At 33.9% G+C, this 17,318-nt stretch overlaps 11 protein-coding genes across 11 annotated transcripts; 8 read left to right on the top strand and 3 right to left on the bottom strand.

Annotated features, from left to right (window-relative positions):
* The first annotated feature begins 95 nt into the window (after positions 1-95).
* TpMuguga_04g00526 (uncharacterized protein) lies at positions 96-1,602 on the top strand. Its single transcript, XM_759068.2, has one exon. It carries the CDS (start codon positions 379-381, stop codon positions 1,342-1,344), a length of 966 nt encoding a protein of 321 aa, XP_764161.1. The 5' UTR covers positions 96-378; the 3' UTR covers positions 1,345-1,602.
* A 115-nt stretch (positions 1,603-1,717) lies between these two features.
* On the top strand, positions 1,718-3,292 carry TpMuguga_04g00527 (putative integral membrane protein). Its single transcript, XM_061306016.1, has 5 exons — positions 1,718-2,036; positions 2,070-2,559; positions 2,694-3,035; positions 3,066-3,116; positions 3,151-3,292. The coding sequence occupies exons 1-5, from the start codon at positions 1,887-1,889 to the stop codon at positions 3,228-3,230; spliced, it is 1,113 nt and encodes a 370-aa protein (XP_061161180.1). The 5' UTR covers positions 1,718-1,886; the 3' UTR covers positions 3,231-3,292.
* On the top strand, positions 3,292-6,153 carry TpMuguga_04g00528 (Galactose oxidase central domain protein). The gene is made up of 8 exons (XM_061306017.1): positions 3,292-3,570; positions 3,612-4,370; positions 4,425-4,936; positions 4,970-5,056; positions 5,088-5,139; positions 5,216-5,352; positions 5,429-5,540; positions 5,571-6,153. The coding sequence occupies exons 1-8, from the start codon at positions 3,477-3,479 to the stop codon at positions 6,047-6,049; spliced, it is 2,232 nt and encodes a 743-aa protein (XP_061161181.1). The 5' UTR covers positions 3,292-3,476; the 3' UTR covers positions 6,050-6,153.
* rpoM (Transcription factor S-II (TFIIS) family protein) lies at positions 6,143-6,630 on the bottom strand (the record flags this gene model as incomplete). The annotated part of the gene is made up of 2 exons (XM_759071.2): positions 6,143-6,383; positions 6,426-6,630. 2 exons carry the CDS (start codon positions 6,628-6,630, stop codon positions 6,262-6,264), a joined length of 327 nt encoding a protein of 108 aa, XP_764164.1. The 3' UTR covers positions 6,143-6,261.
* Positions 6,631-6,708: 78 nt separating this feature from the next.
* On the bottom strand, positions 6,709-9,216 carry UVH3 (DNA repair protein Rad2; the record flags this gene model as incomplete). Its single annotated transcript, XM_759072.1, has 1 exon — positions 6,709-9,216. One exon carries the CDS (start codon positions 9,214-9,216, stop codon positions 6,709-6,711), a length of 2,508 nt encoding a protein of 835 aa, XP_764165.1.
* A 16-nt stretch (positions 9,217-9,232) lies between these two features.
* TpMuguga_04g00531 (Tim10/DDP family zinc finger family protein) lies at positions 9,233-9,562 on the bottom strand (the record flags this gene model as incomplete). The annotated part of the gene is made up of 3 exons (XM_759073.1): positions 9,233-9,305; positions 9,345-9,445; positions 9,488-9,562. The coding sequence occupies 3 exons, from the start codon at positions 9,560-9,562 to the stop codon at positions 9,233-9,235; spliced, it is 249 nt and encodes an 82-aa protein (XP_764166.1).
* Positions 9,563-9,950: 388 nt separating this feature from the next.
* TpMuguga_04g00532 (uncharacterized protein) lies at positions 9,951-10,571 on the top strand (the record flags this gene model as incomplete). Its single annotated transcript, XM_759074.1, has 1 exon — positions 9,951-10,571. The coding sequence occupies one exon, from the start codon at positions 9,951-9,953 to the stop codon at positions 10,569-10,571; it is 621 nt and encodes a 206-aa protein (XP_764167.1).
* Positions 10,572-10,607: 36 nt separating this feature from the next.
* On the top strand, positions 10,608-11,757 carry trm10 (tRNA (Guanine-1)-methyltransferase family protein; the record flags this gene model as incomplete). The annotated part of the gene is made up of 8 exons (XM_061306018.1): positions 10,608-10,797; positions 10,852-10,994; positions 11,025-11,090; positions 11,128-11,208; positions 11,242-11,319; positions 11,349-11,417; positions 11,457-11,516; positions 11,546-11,757. The coding sequence occupies 8 exons, from the start codon at positions 10,608-10,610 to the stop codon at positions 11,672-11,674; spliced, it is 816 nt and encodes a 271-aa protein (XP_061161182.1). The 3' UTR covers positions 11,675-11,757.
* On the top strand, positions 11,758-12,336 carry TpMuguga_04g00534 (Zinc-finger double-stranded RNA-binding family protein). The gene is made up of 3 exons (XM_759076.2): positions 11,758-11,961; positions 12,014-12,120; positions 12,195-12,336. The coding sequence occupies exons 1-3, from the start codon at positions 11,820-11,822 to the stop codon at positions 12,318-12,320; spliced, it is 375 nt and encodes a 124-aa protein (XP_764169.1). The 5' UTR covers positions 11,758-11,819; the 3' UTR covers positions 12,321-12,336.
* A 200-nt stretch (positions 12,337-12,536) lies between these two features.
* On the top strand, positions 12,537-14,016 carry TpMuguga_04g00535 (uncharacterized protein). Its single transcript, XM_759077.2, has 2 exons — positions 12,537-13,256; positions 13,322-14,016. Exons 1-2 carry the CDS (start codon positions 12,824-12,826, stop codon positions 13,969-13,971), a joined length of 1,083 nt encoding a protein of 360 aa, XP_764170.1. The 5' UTR covers positions 12,537-12,823; the 3' UTR covers positions 13,972-14,016.
* Positions 14,017-14,111: 95 nt separating this feature from the next.
* TpMuguga_04g00536 (Rab-GTPase-TBC domain protein) lies at positions 14,112-17,288 on the top strand. The gene has a single exon (XM_061306019.1). It carries the CDS (start codon positions 14,186-14,188, stop codon positions 17,219-17,221), a length of 3,036 nt encoding a protein of 1,011 aa, XP_061161183.1. The 5' UTR covers positions 14,112-14,185; the 3' UTR covers positions 17,222-17,288.
* Positions 17,289-17,318: the final 30 nt, after the last annotated feature.

Genomic DNA, 17,318 nt, shown 5'->3' on the forward strand with positions numbered 1-17,318 from the left:
CGTTTATGACCTTTTGTTGACTTGAAAACGTATTTATGAGGAAATAATACATGGTTTGTTTGTTATGGGGAAGAATGAATAAAATTATTCATCTTTTTTTATCACCTGTGTTTTAATTTCATTCATACACGATTCAATCATGACTATGAATGTGTGTTTCATAAATGGTTGTATATCCATTATTATTAATATAATATTAAAATTTTAGGATTATAGTGTTCTATCTACACAATGTCCATCGAAACAACTGTCTAACCTTGACAAAGAACCTATTGGTCTTTTTATTTAAGATTAATATTGATATTTGTCAAAAATATCACACCATATTAATATTAATCTACACCACTCCAAGTTTCCTGACTTTATATTTAAACTATTATGGAACATTCTTTTTCCAACGGAAACAGAAGTGTTTACGCAGGAGACCTCATATCATCAGAACCTCAGATAAATTTTAACATTAACAGACTCTATGAAGAAGAAGGATACACAGCCGCAACGCTGAACCTAAATTGCGATGTCCCTGAACTCAACTGTGTTGACAGATTCTCTACAATTTTACTCTCAAAATCTGAGCTTGACCAACAGTATGAAAGACCATCCAAACTGAAGGAATTCAATGGGTGTCTGTCTCGTACCTCGTCGTTTGAACCACTGGAACGCGTTGATGACATGTCCAATGTTACGTTTTTCAGGGACTTAAAACACTATTTTACGAATTCTCTAATTGCCAAATTGAAGAAATTAGTAAATCACCTCTACAAAAACGACGTTGCTCATTACACTGTCCACAACGACTACATCGTTCTCACAACAAATGAGTTTAGGGACAGAGCCCTATTCATTTTAAAGTACCTTTCCTCATCAGAAACCAACATTGTTCATTTGTTAGGGGAGCTTAGAAACTGTTACAAGGTCATAGAAACAAGCGCAATCCCAAGTATTGGCTCAATTTTGCACTCAAATGGTTACTGTAAGCCCTGCGTGTTTGCGAACAAGAAGACGAACTACTGCAAAACAGGGTTTGGCTGTAACTTCTGTCATTACAACCACAAACTCTCAAAGTCCAAGGGCACAACAAAAACCTATGCAAAACTGTCCACAGATAGTGACTTTTTCAAGAAGTTAATCAGAAGTCCAAGGAGCCCCGAGTCATCCACCTTAATCTCAACTACCCCTGAAGATTCGTTTTCAGTAGTAAGCTCAATAGGGTCACTGAGCATAAGTGACCACAAGTCCAGGAATGATTTTAGCTCTCAACTTTTAACATACTCACACTCCGACTCATTAACTCACGAAAACGGCAAGGCAAATGGTTTTTTAGAAACCCGCTCCTTAATATGATCAACACTCATTTTAAAAAATTTTAATCGAATTTTACGATGATATTTGAAAAAACATGATTTAATTTTTAAAAAAGAATTAAGAAACGCATAAATGATGATTTGAAATTGCAAATGTGTTATGAGAACATTGTTTCATGATTCATAGACTAATCTTCTCTCTGATATGCGTTTCTACAGTCCAAAATAGTTTAATATAAAGAAAAGAAATTTAAAGTCACATGAAAATCATAAATTTGAAGGCCAAAACCATAATTTCTTAATCTCATAACATTTTATATAAAACACATTATCTACAATTTTATTATTTTTCACTATTTCAATGCTATTAACCATATCAATGTTATTTTATAAATAAATATTTTAAATTTAGCCTTTAAAGTATTTTCTTGATTTTTGTAAAATTGTAAGTATAATATATAATTTATCGCCTTATAACTATATACACATTGAGTATTATAATAAATAATCTTAATTTTAAATTTCAAAATAATAAATATGTAAAATAAAAATAAATATGAATTTTTAAAAAAATTTAATGCCATGTTTCGTCGTGGTAGAAGCAATGATCGCAACGAGGAAGAAGAACCCAGTAACCGACTAAGCCACCTCCTACTATTCCTAATTCTATGCATAACGTTCCTCCTATACTTCGGATACAACGATTTGCCGTCGAAGCAGGAACCCCCAGTGGTAAAACAAATATTAATAATTTTACACATTTAGATAAACAAGATTCGTGCCAATGCCGACGACTCATCGATTTCCTATCATAATAAAACATACCTGCATTCTTCCTTTACACTCCCACAGATATCGCTCAGACTACTAAATGAAATAACCATTCACGTGGAGTCATCAACACTGGAAAATGTGTTTGAAGACCATGTGTTATCCTGGAAGTACATGGAAAACTCAAGAATACACTTTAGAGTCTTTGAAAACACATACGGGTTAATATCAATTTCAGCCCATAGAGACTCCTCAGTTCCAAATGACTCCGCAGGTAAGTTTATATACTTCGGACTAGTCAGAGCTAATCGCAACATATGTGAGTCCATCCCTTCAAATTCCTGGACTTGCCAGAAAGATCATGACCAGTTTAACAACTCTTTTGATTCAAAATATTGCTTACTCGTGCTTAAGTCTAACAGACTTAATGATATACTACAGTATACACATGACTTTCTCTCAGACTACAAATTACACAAATCAGGTACTAAAATTTACGTCTATAACAACTGCATAGTAATAAATATTTACAAAGTTATAACTATTCTATACAGTTATAACTATTCTATACAGTTATAAATATTCTCTACAGTTACAAGTATATAATTTGTGTTGTAGATATGATGGTGGGAATGTTTTGCGGGAATGCTGTGATTTCAAGGACTGCAAACTCGGAAAATGAACTCTATTTCATAAATTTCAATAGAGAAAGTGATTATAGATCGTCGCCATTTTTCGTGTGTAAATTCTCAACGCTGTTAACTGATGTAATTGAGTGCTTTAATACTGAAGTCACGTCTGCTAATCTGAGCCTGCCACTAACACTTATACATGACCCTACTACAGATGTTCTCGTAACAGCAAATTATAACCCTGAGAATAAAAACCTCAATATTCTTACGTTTAACTCTAGCAGATTGTCATTTAAAGCTGCATATAGATCGATACCTGCTCCAAGTGGTAAGTTTAAACATGATTACAGTTGTTTAGGATGGCTTATAAGCATCGGTAAAAGCTCTAAAGGAAGGGTGTTTTTCGCAGGTATGGATAAGCATGGAAATATTTAATGTTTTAGGCGATGCGGCACCGTACGAAATACTAGGAATTTACGACGTTGGAAACTCGAGGCATGAATATCATAATTTATACTTGTAAAACCAACATAAATTGTACAAATATGTCAAAACTAAACCCACAACTAATGTTTTTAAAAATTATTTTTGTAAAATTATTATTTTGTTTTATTTTTAACACTATATATTGTGTTTTTATAAGATTTACAGCTATATTACTGATATCTTATTGAAGTGGTAGATTCCAGAATTTTTGGTGTATTTTTAGTGATTTTTCATAATTTTAATCAAATATGATTATCTTTAGTATTTTTTCTGTTTTAAATAGATGAATTTAAATTCCGGTGTTTTTGGTCACACAATCTCTCCATTTGTAATATACAAATACGGATTTAACGAAGATTCCAACTCTTCTGAACAAAGTAACTAATATATTTTATCTTTATATTCATTTTTTGTTTAGATTGTGAACACTCCTCTAGTTCTGATGATAAAACTGAAGAAAAGGATATTTTAAACGAAGATAGTTCAAATATCAATGAATCCAACCCCTCTAATAATGAAAATAATACTTCTTATAATGAAAATAATAATTCAGTTGATAATATTAACTCAGAAGATTCTATTAGTCTTGATAAGGTGTCTCTCGGTGACTATGAATCTTCGCCTGAGAATGCTGAGAAATCCTTATCATCTTCAGACTTTGGTCCAGAGCCTGATAATCCCAACTTATCAAGTTCTACAACGTCAAATGATACAAATACGAATGCTGAAGAGGAAGAAAACGAGCCTAAAATTGACCTGAGCTACTACAAAGAATACGCGAGGAAGATGAATATGATGCGCAAAGACGATGTTGCATACACTAGATTCCTCAATGAAGTTAATATGAATGAGGTAAAGAGCCTTTTATACGGAACCTGGCGTCCGGAAGATAGCGAGAAGATGTGGTTAGAGATTACAGGCCCAGAGCGTGATACGAATATAATATTCCACGACAACCAGGTTATCACAGAAGAGGAATTAATACAGTCGAAAGACGAGCCGTGGGTGATTTTATCCTGTGATCACATGTACGAATTTGTAATGTATGACGTGGATAATCGCAATTTAAATGATAAATTCAAATATAATACTAAATATGTACTCTTATTTGGAGGAGCAAGTATTAAAGAAAATGGATTTAGTCAGTACTATGTTAATATGTACGCATTTCTCCATGGTACCATTAACTATAATTACATAAAATTATTATTTCCTTAACATATCATTTTAGGTTTAAAGAATGTTGTTGTCAGTGATGACCTGTATTACTTAGACGCCCAGAGTTTTACAGGAAATTGGGAGTTATTAAAAACTAATAATACGCCAGAACCACGTGCTTTTCATGCCTCATGTGTTATGTATGTAGCACTTGATACCCCTATTCTTCTTGTTTGCGGTGGTTTTACACACAATAAACTACTTCTGGACACACACTTGCATGTTTTAAACTTAACCACAGAACCTCTTACTTGGACTATTTTTCAGACTTCAGGACCCAGTCCACCTAAAAGATTTGGACACTCGATGGCTCAAGTTGGCAACTATGTTGTAATTTTTGGAGGCTGTAACGGATCATTTTTACTTAACGACTTGTGGGCTTTGAATGTTAACTGTGGCACATTCTTAGTTCCTGGGAAAATAAGCTCAAACTCCTGGATGGAAATACCGTTTAGAGGCCTTACACCCTCACCAAGAGCATTCCACTCGACGTGTAAAACAGGGATTTCATCCACGGCACCGATGGTATTATTTATATTTATGTTATAAAAATTTTAGATTATCTTTGGAGGGTTAACTAAACAAATATCGCCAAGAACTAGGCTTTATGCACTTCACTCTGTCCTAGACGATTACCTTACATGGGTAATAATCATGAATGCTTATGATTTTTCAGAGTATTTTACCAGTCTACGTTAGATGCCCCTACGAATTCAGAACATTTCACTGTAACATTTACACATTATTACAGTTAAATTAGTTTATAGATAGTTAAATAAGTTATCAAGTAACATAATTAATTAGCGATGGCATTTGTAAGCAATTCTATTGTAATAACTGGTGGTGATGATTTTAAACACGACAATGTAAGGAATATAAAGTCAGTTTGCTACACACTCGAAACAAAGGCGTTTCGATACATTGAAGATGTCGTTAATCTGGTACTACTAATATTACTATTACTATTACATTAGTATTACAACACACCATCAATAGTTTTAATAATGTTAAAATTAGTCTGGTCATCAATCATGGAGTGCATATGGAATGTTATATCACTTTGGAGGGATAAGGAATGAAGGGGGCAAGTTTTCTTATGAAGACTCAATTTCAATTTCAAACCCTCTGAGTAAGTTATTAAACGTTAACTTTGAATTAGCGTACTGCGACGACTCTAATGTTGACGAGGTCTACTTAAAGTATATACAGTACGCCTCAATGGTTCTAAATGGCGCTAATATAAATGTTGATTCAAGCAAAGTACCAAAAACCAGTGCCACTACCGATATCAAGGCTCAAGGTTCAGAGCAAATACAATCCTCCGATTCTATAGAAGGAAAAGATGATGTTAATGTAGTTGAAGGTGAGCTGGGTCCAACGTCTACAAATGAGAAATGTGATAAAGAAACACCTGTAGGTCAATCTCCAGATGGAGATAAACAAGTAACTGAATACAACATGGAAACTGGAAAAACAGTAAAAGACGAACCAGTGGCTAATACTCAATCATTACATCCAACGGGGGCTGTAGTACATTCTAGGCCTAGGCGTTCAGCAGCTATAAAGTGCCTATCTGCAATTGAAGAGGACCATTTAAGGCATAAGGAGAGAGAAAAGGAAAAATCTGAGAAGGAATAATTTTAAAAATAAATTATAGAGTTTGGATGACTAAATTAGTTGGAAGGTTTATCATTTCATATAAAATATGTATTAGTAATTGATGTTGTAATTTTTATAAAATATTTTACACAATATTGAAATGTTAATTACACAATGGATAGTGATTTATTATACAATGTGAGTGTGCTTGTATTTTACAATTACTTCAATGGTTTATATAGTTTGTACTGTTATTCTTTCCATCTTTTTAGGCATGCTGTGCAGACAAAAAACTGAGTCATTGGCTCATCAGCTGATCGCGTTTGAATACTCATGAAGTAGGCTTCCTTGTTATTACAGGCAGGACAAACAGCTAAAAGATAAAATTAAAATTAAATTTAAAAGCAAAAAATACCTGGAATCCTTGGAGCATGTTTAAATTCATTGGCTTCAAATAGAGTTTTACCAGCCTCCTTCACATTAGTACAAACGGTCTCCTTGTGGTAGTCCTTTGTTACCGGGAGGTTATATGTACACCTTAAACAGGAAAATGAAGATTTATTTTCGGGTTTTTGCTCAAAATATAAAATACTGTGACATAATGGACAAAATAACGACATTTATGAACAAGAAATGAACGTATTCCATAAACTTAGGATTCTTACAAATTTAAAATAAAAATTATATATTACAACAAATTAATCATTAAAATAATTCTTACAACCTCGCCTTCTGATTACTTTGATTGAATCTTTCATTCTTTTTGATCTGATTTTCGACAATGTGTGGTTGCGTTCATAAACCATATTCGTGTTAATATTGAACTTAGACTTGCTTCTGATATCTGAAACTACCTTCCTAAACGCTGACAAATTAGTGTTTAGTGTTTTCCTGTAATTCTTTAGTGCACTCTTTACAAATGGTTTCGCCCTAATTTCGGGCATAATATCCTCCATGATAAACTGCTGCGATTTCCTTATTGATAGAATCTTCAAACACTCTTTAACTTGATCCAGAGGTAAAACTGACCTTCTATCCATAAAACTTGTCAATGACTCCATCTTCGGTTGACTCCACTGTAGCTTATAGTTGTCAGTAACTGACGGGTTTAGGAACATGTTATAGGCTTCTCTATTTGGGAAATCAGGGCTAAAGGTCCAATTAACTCTGTAATTTATATGTGCTATTTTATAAGATTTCCTAATAGGGCATTCATCCGCTACTGCACTCTTTAAATTACAGTCATTAGTTGCCCAGTCCCTAAAGTCGTAGAGATCATCAAACGTTGGATATGCTTTAATAACTTCCAGGGCATTAACAATTCCTATGCCTTTAACCCCGGTTGTGTAGTCACATCCACAAATGATTGCTATTAACGCCAGCTGTTTTCTCCCAATCCCCAACTCTCTCCTGATCCTATCCAGAGTATACAGCTCAAACACCTTATCGTTGTAGAAATTCTTCAACAGACACTTTGCTCCAAACACCAGGGAGTCCGAGTCGTCTGAGATCACTGCGTAACACTTCCCACTCCTGTTCATGTATGCACACTGAGACTCAGCCTCTGATGGAGCCACTATGTATGGCACTCCAAAGTGTTCTAGCAACTTGTGAACATCATCGTAATATGGGTTTTTATGAGTTACTGATACTGATTGTGGCTGTGTATACTCATGACCAACTAGCTTTGAACTCTCTGTAACATACTCATCATCTTCAGATTCACTCACATCCTCATCAACTTCCTTTTCCTCTGTAGGCTTAATCTCCAATACTTTATCCTCTATTTTAGGTTCTAAATCTTTATCATCTTTTAGCTGTAAATCTTTAAAATATTTACTGTAAACAGCTAAAAAATAATTATTGTGTGATTTGTCCATAACTTTAGAATCTGATTTGATTTTCTCAGGTGAGCTTGTTATATCAATTGGCGATAAATTATTTTGAACACGTTTAACTGGAGTTTTATGTTCTGAAGCGTTAAAATCAACTTGTTTAATGGAATTTTGTGAAGGTTCTGAGGATTTTACGTTAATCTCATCCATCAGTTCCTTACCAAAAATATCATCGTCAGTTTCAAATAACGTCTTGTCAACGAGTTCCTTAGGCTTATAGTTAAAGCATTCAATTTCTTCATTTGGCTCTGTTTTAATTGAATAGTCAAATTCTGAATCAAGATTATTCATTACTTTTCGGTCAAAATATACGTTATAGTTACAGATATCAAGACCAAGCTTTGTGTTGTAACTATAGCCTATATTTGCTTCAGTTGGAAGTTGTTCTATGTTTAGCATATCCTTAGTCACTTCTGCCTTAAAACTTTCAATTTCATTATTAATTTTAACGCCTCTAATGTAAGATTTGATCTGGTAGCTCGAATACTCGTCAATATCGTCCTTAAGCCTTATCGATTCGTCCCTGTCGTCCTGGATAAATCTATCTCTAACGTCATTCATGAGGACGTATTTAGACTTATTTGATAAGGATTCAGCGTTCTTAATCGCTAAAATCTCATGTTCATAGTTAGAGTCACCACCCAAGCCTAGTTTACTGTAATAGTCTGAAGTGTCATTTGAGAAGAGAACTGATTTAGGCGTAAGATCCGAAGAATCATCTGGAAAAAGTTCTAAGAGTTCATCATAGTTTGGAATGGTTTCCTTTTCTGCGTTTTCATCGGTTAAATAGAGGTCAAACCCATTTTTTACCGAATCTGTGTCGGGATTAAGATCCTCATCAACACGAACGTCGGAGGAAACCACGTGCACAGAATCAGGAACAGAAGCATTATTACCACCAAAAATAATTTTGGGAGGTTCAGAAGGAAGTCTAGCTTCATCAGGGGTGCTTGGTTTATTATGCCTGGTCGAGTTTTTCATTTGTAGGGCAAGGAGCTTATATGCGAGCAATTTGTGATTTGTTTCGCATTTTTCTCTGGCTATTTTTCGCCTAAGAAGAGTCTTCATTTTAGCAAATGGAGAACAGCCGTCAAACACGAAAACGGGCTTAATTCCCCTGTCTAGAAGGTAACAAATCCTTAAGAAGAACACAGCAACTATATCTCCTCCATGCCTCATGTTAGATTCTGAGGCTAGGCAGTGGCTGATCCAAAAACTTCCATCAATTGCGCAAACCTTACCAAATAGAGACTCTACTCTCAACGGCAAAGCTGTTGCTGATAAAAGATCCCATAAATTGTGTACTCCCATCGTTTATAAATGTGTATTACTGCTGAGAATTTGTGATATTCTTAGATGCTTCTGAAACAGCCTGCGATAGTATTGTGTGAGCCTCGTACCTGAAAAATCGTGTAAAAATATTCCTATATATTACTTACATTCTATCCATGCACTTTGCGATGCAAATCTGCTCGTTTTTATTTAATTTATCGTCGAATTTTGATGGGAAACACTTGTTAAAACATACTTTCTTCACTTGCTAAATTACATAATTAGTTAGAATGCTTACTAAAATACATACCTCATTGAGCATAGTAAGAACTAGAAGGTTTAGCGCTGTATTTAAATCAGCTTGCGGAGCTGTTGTATCTGACATATTATAAATATTGATATATTATTACGATAAATATATGCTATGAATAAATATTGAAGGTAAGAATGTATAAAACTACCCCAGCTTTTATAAATAGAAAGAATTTATAATAAAATTACATAAGAATTACTTATCTTTAAAATATTTAAATTATATGTAATTTGATTCAAACTCGTTAATCAATGAATGTTAATTAATCATATGTGTGATGAATCAAAGAATCCTATTCATAAATTTAAATAAAATAAACAACATAAAATAAGTTATTTTAAAAATATGAAATATTTATTTCTAATAATTTTATTTAACAATTATACTACTTTGGCTTCAGGTTTTATTTTACAATTTTATTATACACACTATTCATTTACTATTTTTTGTACATTTGTATATGGGTGTTACTCGTTCCAACCACTCTCTAACAAATCAGAATAATTTATCAACTTTAACTCTAAATTTACTTGACGAAATCATCTCTGTTTTCTCACTAAATTGTATTTCTCCATGGAGTCACGATGCTACTCATGAAAATAATCTAGGCTTAATTCCTTCATCTCAATTTGTTAACGTCTCAAGGCAAATTGGACTCACATATACCCCTTCCGAGTCTAGGTCCATTAATAAGGAGCTTAAGCTAAAAGGCATTGACTTTATTGACGTGGATACGTTTGTTCAGCTTGTAGATAATAAGATTAGGCTCGATAGTGACATCAAATCAAAAGTCCCTGAATTTACTTCTGTTGAGGACTTTTTGGGCCCCAAACTGGATGAATGTTATACAATTTTAGACTGGCAAAAATCTGGTAAACTTCCCTCTTCTGATCTAAAACATATGCTTTCGTGCTTTGACAACGGTCAATTTGACTCCTCCAAGCTTAACACATTATTTAAAAGTGCTGGTCTCACCAGCAAAAGGATTATTAGCAAGGATGACTTCAGGCGTATGTTCATGCCCATCAGTGATACTTCATTTTTCTCAGTCAGACTTTTCGATGAAACTAAATCATCTTAATACACTGTACTATAATATGTGTGTAACCTAATTAACATGGAAAATACTGATACTTTACAAGGGTCAAATCCCAACGTTCTCAAGAGGTTGCCTCGAAGTCAGAAAAAGCGTCTAAAGAGGGAGAAGAAACGTTTAGCTCGCAGACTAAAGAGGCCAGAAGTAAAAAAGAGGAGGAAATCAATTATGCGTTCCGAGCGTGAAAACCTATTATCATCACTTTCTCCAGGTATATTTTACATCATTCCTTACATTTGTAATGTTATTTATGGTCTATTATCAGATGAACGGGAGTTATACATAACTAATCTGAGAAGAACAAATTATGAGAAGGCAGTCGAACTGAACAATTTTCTTGAAAAGTCATACAAAGAGGGCCTTCCTATTTGCATAGATTGTAGTTTTGGAGAGGACATGAATTCAAAGGTACTATTAATCATAGTAATAATACTCCAGGAAATCAGGAGCCTTGCTAAACAAATATCACTTTGCTACAACCTAATCAAGAAATATAAAATACCTGTGAGAACATAAACAATTTATTTTTATACATTTTCAGATAAGGCTAACGTTGACGAGTTTTTCACAATCTTCATCTATTTATGAAGATTGCCAGCTTTTCGGTTTTAATAACTGGAAGGTTTGTATCAACTGGTAATATTTATTACAATAGGTGCACGTTCATGATTGTGGATTTTGGGAACTTTTTGATAAGGATAAGATTATTGTTCTCTCTCCGGATGCCACTGAGGTAAAATATTCTCAACCTTATAAGTTCAGTGTTTGGAGGAATTGTCAAATGATAAGGTTTATGTTATTGGAGGACTGGTCGACACTAACGTTAAAAAGGTATTAAACCATAATTCTAATTACATTCTGAATATTCAGAACAAGCTATTGAACAAGGCGATTTCTCATAATATCAGTGCCAAATGCCTTCCAATCAAGGTTAGAAATGTTGCAGTATAAACTTGTAGAAATATGTTCCAAATTGCAAGAAAACAGTCCTAAATGTGTCAACAGTTTTTGAAATTCTTTGCTTAAGGCTTAGTAGCTTCTCTTGGGAAGAATCCCTTACTAAGTGTTTGCCATCAAGATCTCTTTAATAATATCAGTATAATATATATTCTAAATATCTTGTACAATTTCCCACACAATGAAACCAACGGCAATCTGTATAATGTAAAATTGTAGCGATAAATTTACGTGTAATGTGTTAAATGATAATTTGATATATATTAGTTTTTAAATATGTATAAAACGGCCTATTTGTTCAGTTCAATTATCCATATACCTAATAGTCTTGAAGAAGAGTCTGAAACCTCGAATAAAAAGGATGAATCAGACTCAAATAAAGAAAAAAACGATGTTGATGATGAAAATAATAATACAGGTAATTAATAACTTCAATCATATTATATATTAATTCCTAATGCCCGATGTAGATGGTCCAATTCGCACTCATCCAGGAAATAAGGTTTCATACTGTGTACACTGTAAAGGGAAAACATTTTTAAATCAAGAGTCAGTGGATAAACATCTAAGTAGTAAGGTACTAATTTAAGCAGTGTATTAGAGCGATTATTGTTATAAAAGCACATACGGTTTTATACATAAATTACTTAGAATCATCTAAAAAACGTGAAGAAAACTAAAAAGAATAACGAGAAGGCGGAAGAGGCAAGAAAGAGATTCATCGAAAGGATGGATAAGATCGATAAAAGGATATGGAAACACATGAAATTGTGCTAATATATAGTGTAAGATTCCACGGTACACGTTAGATTTATTAATGAAATCAGTATAATTGCACAGTAAATTTTACTTATATTTAATTTGGAGTATAAGTGATGTGTAAGATTTAAATAAATAAATCCATATTTAAATAAGATTCCCCATATGAAATACAATAGAATGTGGAATTCGTCGTTAATTATGAATAATTGATTACATTCGCAAGTTTTCCTGATTTAATTTATTTTCTATTATTATTTGTTCGTGGGTATTACTTACACATCTCTCGTTTTGTACTTGGATTTAGCTCGAATTTCGTTTACACACTTAATGCGATCTTCGATTACACATTGTGTCATTTTAGTTTAATTTTTAATTTATTTTGCAATATAAGGTTTTGTAAATATTATGGATTGCTAAAATGTGTTTTGATGACTGATTTGTCACTGAATTCCACCTAAAGTTCCGAATGTACGGATTCAATACTTAATTGAGATTTATGGAATTTGCTTTCGTCTGAAATGGAAACAGTTCCAAGTGTGTGTGAATTTACTGAATTAGATTCCAGCGAGAATACAAAGCTGGAGGAGTTGGACGAGGGAATAAACGACTTTAACCTCAATGACTTTTACAAGTGTGTAAAGTTAAACCAACTCAAGAAATCAAGAAGTGAGAATTCACTTCTTAACAATAACTCTTCAGGTACTACTGAAAACGGTAAATGTGATGTCGAAGACTCTCTTAACGGACAATGCGGCATCACAGATGAAATGTCAAAGAACATGCTATCATACAAGCGTAGCAGACTGCTAAGTAAAATCGGTGGGTATAAGGCACTCTACTCGGACAAAATGGGCATTGTGGAGTACCTTCTACATTCTTATGTAATTCTATTTTGCCCTAACCCAGTCACTCTCTACAGTTATGAAGCAGTTTTCAAGAACATGAGTCCAGGTATTGTATTGCTAGATATTCCATTATTCTTCCACAACGTATTTACACTAAATAATTTTTATTAGATTCCGACGAGTTTTGGAACACCTTGAGAACTCTCACTAGTGTACAGTTAGACGTTGACAACTACCCGAACCAGCTACCATGCTACATATCACTCCTGCTGGAAGAGTCTGACGGAACTCATCAATTCCAAAGCTTAAACAACGCCGACGCAAAGAAACTCGACACTCACTTCACATGGCTTTGCAGGTGCTGCATAAATGTAACAGGAAGCAAAAACGAGGATTATAACGAGGAATCATTATCGGATTCTGTTGACAAGAGATACTCTGACGTGTGTGAGAGTAAGGGGAACAGGAAAAAATCGCCAGGAAGCCATCTTACTCTTAACAACGTTCTTAATGACAACTATGACTTATCCTCGGATGTCCTTTACGAGGCAATTAGGCAGAGGGGAAACAGGTACCTACAAAGAAGTCTGTACAGTAACGTTAAAAACATGGCTGGTTTAACCTCGAGAGGAATTAACCCTAATGTGGCTGCTAAGCTAACGGAGTCTGACAGTCGCATGAAGAGGTTTATGGACATCATTCAGGAGTCTTCGCTTGATTCTTCAGACCCTTCACTCTACAACAATTATTACGATTTATTTGGAGATGAGAGGCGACACTCGTCAAGAAGATCAATGCTAATGAGAAAGAAATATTCCTGAAACTACGGCAGCTTGGAAGCTTTTAAATTAATGTGTATTTTATTATTTATTTGTCTCGATTATTTCATCAGTGGGGACTGAGAAGAAATTTCTTCCTATTTCACCTGCACATTTCATTTATACTTATTCATTCATTCTTTGTTTATTATATTAATTTCAGTATGACATAAATTCACTGGAATCAATGAAATACATTACAAGTTATTGTTAATTTATGGAAATGAAAAAATGCAGGAAGAAATCGAAACGTAAACGGTCTAAATTAAACTTAACAACTCAGAAAATTTCTAATGACATAAATAAAATATTTAAATCAACATTCAACTACAAATCGGATAATATTTTTTATTCTAACTGCGATTGTGGATGCTCTCGGTCTCTTAAATCAATTCAATCTATTCTTATTAAAAATTACTTTACAAATAAGTATCTATGGATTCGGTATTCTGGAGTTTCCTTAAAAAGTATCTCAGAACTTACAGATTTTTCATGTATTATATCAAGTAATGGATTTAATGAGCTTAAGTTTGACTCACTCGACCTCAACTTTGTTAAATCAGATATTTCAAGACAACCTTGGGTTGTAAATAAAAAATTACGAGATTTGGCAGTGAATTCAATTTACACATTTTGTATATATAATAATGTTCCATATTGGCAGGGCCTACATGACATCGCTTCGGCATTGGTCCACCTCGATCCAACCCCTACTGTTGGTGAGCTTTCAGCTATTCTTGAGCACTTGATTAAGACATACGCTCCTCTTCTGTTTTTACCTACTACTGATGATATTAACAAAAGGGCTAATGAGCTTTGTCAAATTTGGATGCTTTTGTTTAAGTACTTCTTTCCGAAGTTTGTCGATAGTTTTGAACGAGTATGTGATAGCCCATTTTGTGTTGGATGGTTTATTACACTTGGTTTTTACAGGTTTGGGTGTGCATATATTTCATTAGCCTACACATTTCTGCTCTTTATATCAAATTCTGAACCACTTTCAGCGTTTATTTTTCGAGAGCTAGGCTATGTTGCAACCAGAGGTTACATTAACTTCCTTCTAAAAAATGCAGTTTCTGTCGACTTTTCTAACTCTGTAATTTTCAATAACTACTCCACCTCTAACCTTATTATTAGTACTGTTTTAAACTCTAATAAGATCCATTTGGAGCCCGAAGAGTTCATTAATGTTTCAAGGAATCTTTACGACTCAATAGGAGAACGAGAAATTGAATTGTCAGAATTCCCACTCTTATACATTTTTAACGCAGCGAATATATTATCATCTTCATCACCTAATCCAATTACAATTGACCCGTCACGCCCATTTGTTGAAGTTGTGCACTCTGATGTGTTTGGATTATCAAACCAGAACTATTACATGTTTGACGCGCAAGTTAATCCGACGCAATACTACTATGATTACTCTTCAACTAGGAAGGATTCTATTGATAATAAATATGTTCCTATAAAAAATAAGATTAGACATACAAGAACTACAAGGCTACATCGGAGGATTAGTTTTATCTTATTCACGAAAATTAGTGAGGTTGTAAATTATGAGCTTTTGTATTGTTATCTTGAATCACTTTCAAGGATGTCAAACCTTTACCACCATAATTCTGTTTCCAAAATTACCCAAAATCAGAAGATAAAGCGTAACGAGTTTGAAATCGGTTCAATCCTAAACCCAAGCCTAGTTTATAACATAATTGATTCTAGAAGCCATTACCTGACTACAGGAATCCCGTTATCAAAAATATTTGGTGAATATAGAACTAATTTCATGACTAAAGTTAGTGTTGATGATGAGGCTGAGAGTTCATTTTTGGACACCAACTTTACAGTTTGGATAGTTTTGACAGATGAAGGCTACGAAGCAACTGAGGATCAATATTCTTTGCAGTCTCTAAGGAATGGTGTTGAAATTATGGATAATCTGGTTAGAAACTCAATCACGTGCGTAAGTATTCTGAGTGGTGGGTATAAAGGACTACTCAAGGCTCTTAATTCTCCGATACCTCCGATTCCATCATTACTTTCGAGATTAAGCGTTAGGATGTTATTACCATGGGATACTCAGAGTGGTCCAATGCTTGGTCCATCTAAAACTGGTGGCTTAAAACCAACATCCCCATCTATGTCAGCAGCTAAAAATCTCTATAATCTCGCAAGTTCTGTTGTTAGTTCAGCTATTGACATAGAAAACAGGATAGTTCAGGGCATTTCGGAAGTCAAGTTATTCAATAGGTTTAAGCATTCAAGACCAAGTTTTCCAGAATATGAATCTCACACTATTACCAAGCAGTTCCAAGACATACAAATATCTAAATCGCCTTCAAACACACATTATGGAGATATTCTAAGTATTTATAATCGCACAAGCATTGTTAACCAGTTGATTTCATGTTGTTTATATTCCATAAAGTTGATTACACCTAATGGATTATCTGTAACAATAAGGTCAAATGGCACACTAAAGCTAAATGGAACTATCATTCACCCATTAAGGTATTCAAATGCAGTATTTGATAAAAACATAAACACATTGATTTCAATCTCTACCTTTCTAACTGTAAACTGCGTAGATAAGTTTATGGACACTGAATCACTTTCCTATGATTCATACAAGTCTAACAGTAGTCTTTCCCCATTATTGAAGACTACAAGAGAGAAGTTTCTGAGTAAATTCATGGTTTTATTCACACAATCTACTGGATTTAATAGCTCTAGAAGACTATTTCACGTGAATTTATCACCTAGATATTTTAATAAGTTAGAGTTTACTACCAATGTGGGTGGGTTGATTTCAAACGTCAGGGTTCCAGGCATTAAGAGGTTGTGGAGAATTTACCTAGTTGACAGGCAGACATTTTTAAGTCATTTGTTGGTTCCGTCGCTTACATTTGATCTTGGAATTTTGGAGGAAGAGAATGTTGGATCTGATTCATCAATTACAGAATGTGAACGTAACAACACATTCCCCCAACATGATACTGATCTGTCTAAATCATCACCCACTCATGATTCAAATTTTCATAGGTTTCAAGATGTTAGAAACATTAAGGTGTTTTCTAGAACTAACCAGTACAAATCAGCTTCATCAATTGGCTCAAACCAGTCTTTTAATTCATCTAGGATTGAGACCCGAGTGTACGTTTCAAACAGTATCCAAATGCCCTTTAAACCTAATGCAAACGTTTTTGTATCTAGAAGCTCACTAAATCGTCGTAATAGTTCAAGGCAGAACTAATTGTAACATATTTTGTGTGTATTTTTAACTAATTTTAATTTTGTAATATAATGTATATGCTATAGTGTATATACACATTAGTAAACCCAACATACGA

The sequence above is a fragment of the Theileria parva genome, assembly GCF_000165365.1.
Source record: "Theileria parva strain Muguga chromosome 4 map unlocalized ctg_529, whole genome shotgun sequence".
Taxonomy (NCBI): Eukaryota; Apicomplexa; class Aconoidasida; order Piroplasmida; family Theileriidae; genus Theileria; species Theileria parva.

Excerpts from the sequence above, each read along its gene's own strand:
- TpMuguga_04g00536 (XM_061306019.1), top strand. The coding sequence starts at position 14,186 with ATGGAAATGAAAAAATGCAGGAAGAAATCGAAACGTAAACGGTCTAAA.
- TpMuguga_04g00528 (XM_061306017.1), top strand. The coding sequence starts at position 3,477 with ATGAATTTAAATTCCGGTGTTTTTGGTCACACAATCTCTCCATTTGTA. Across the intron at positions 5,353-5,428 it reads TTGAAGATGTCGTTAATCTG|TCTGGTCATCAATCATGGAG; the intron begins GTACTACTAATA and ends TGTTAAAATTAG. Across the intron at positions 5,541-5,570 it reads TTCAATTTCAAACCCTCTGA|CGTACTGCGACGACTCTAAT; the intron begins GTAAGTTATTAA and ends ACTTTGAATTAG.
- TpMuguga_04g00527 (XM_061306016.1), top strand. The coding sequence starts at position 1,887 with ATGTTTCGTCGTGGTAGAAGCAATGATCGCAACGAGGAAGAAGAACCC. Across the intron at positions 2,037-2,069 it reads CGAAGCAGGAACCCCCAGTG|ATAAACAAGATTCGTGCCAA; the intron begins GTAAAACAAATA and ends TTACACATTTAG. Across the intron at positions 3,117-3,150 it reads AGGAAGGGTGTTTTTCGCAG|GCGATGCGGCACCGTACGAA; the intron begins GTATGGATAAGC and ends TTAATGTTTTAG.
- TpMuguga_04g00535 (XM_759077.2), top strand. The coding sequence starts at position 12,824 with ATGGAAACAGTTCCAAGTGTGTGTGAATTTACTGAATTAGATTCCAGC. Across the intron at positions 13,257-13,321 it reads TTTCAAGAACATGAGTCCAG|ATTCCGACGAGTTTTGGAAC; the intron begins GTATTGTATTGC and ends AATTTTTATTAG.
- TpMuguga_04g00534 (XM_759076.2), top strand. The coding sequence starts at position 11,820 with ATGTATAAAACGGCCTATTTGTTCAGTTCAATTATCCATATACCTAAT. Across the intron at positions 11,962-12,013 it reads TGATGAAAATAATAATACAG|ATGGTCCAATTCGCACTCAT; the intron begins GTAATTAATAAC and ends TGCCCGATGTAG. Across the intron at positions 12,121-12,194 it reads ATAAACATCTAAGTAGTAAG|AATCATCTAAAAAACGTGAA; the intron begins GTACTAATTTAA and ends TAAATTACTTAG.
- TpMuguga_04g00526 (XM_759068.2), top strand. The coding sequence starts at position 379 with ATGGAACATTCTTTTTCCAACGGAAACAGAAGTGTTTACGCAGGAGAC.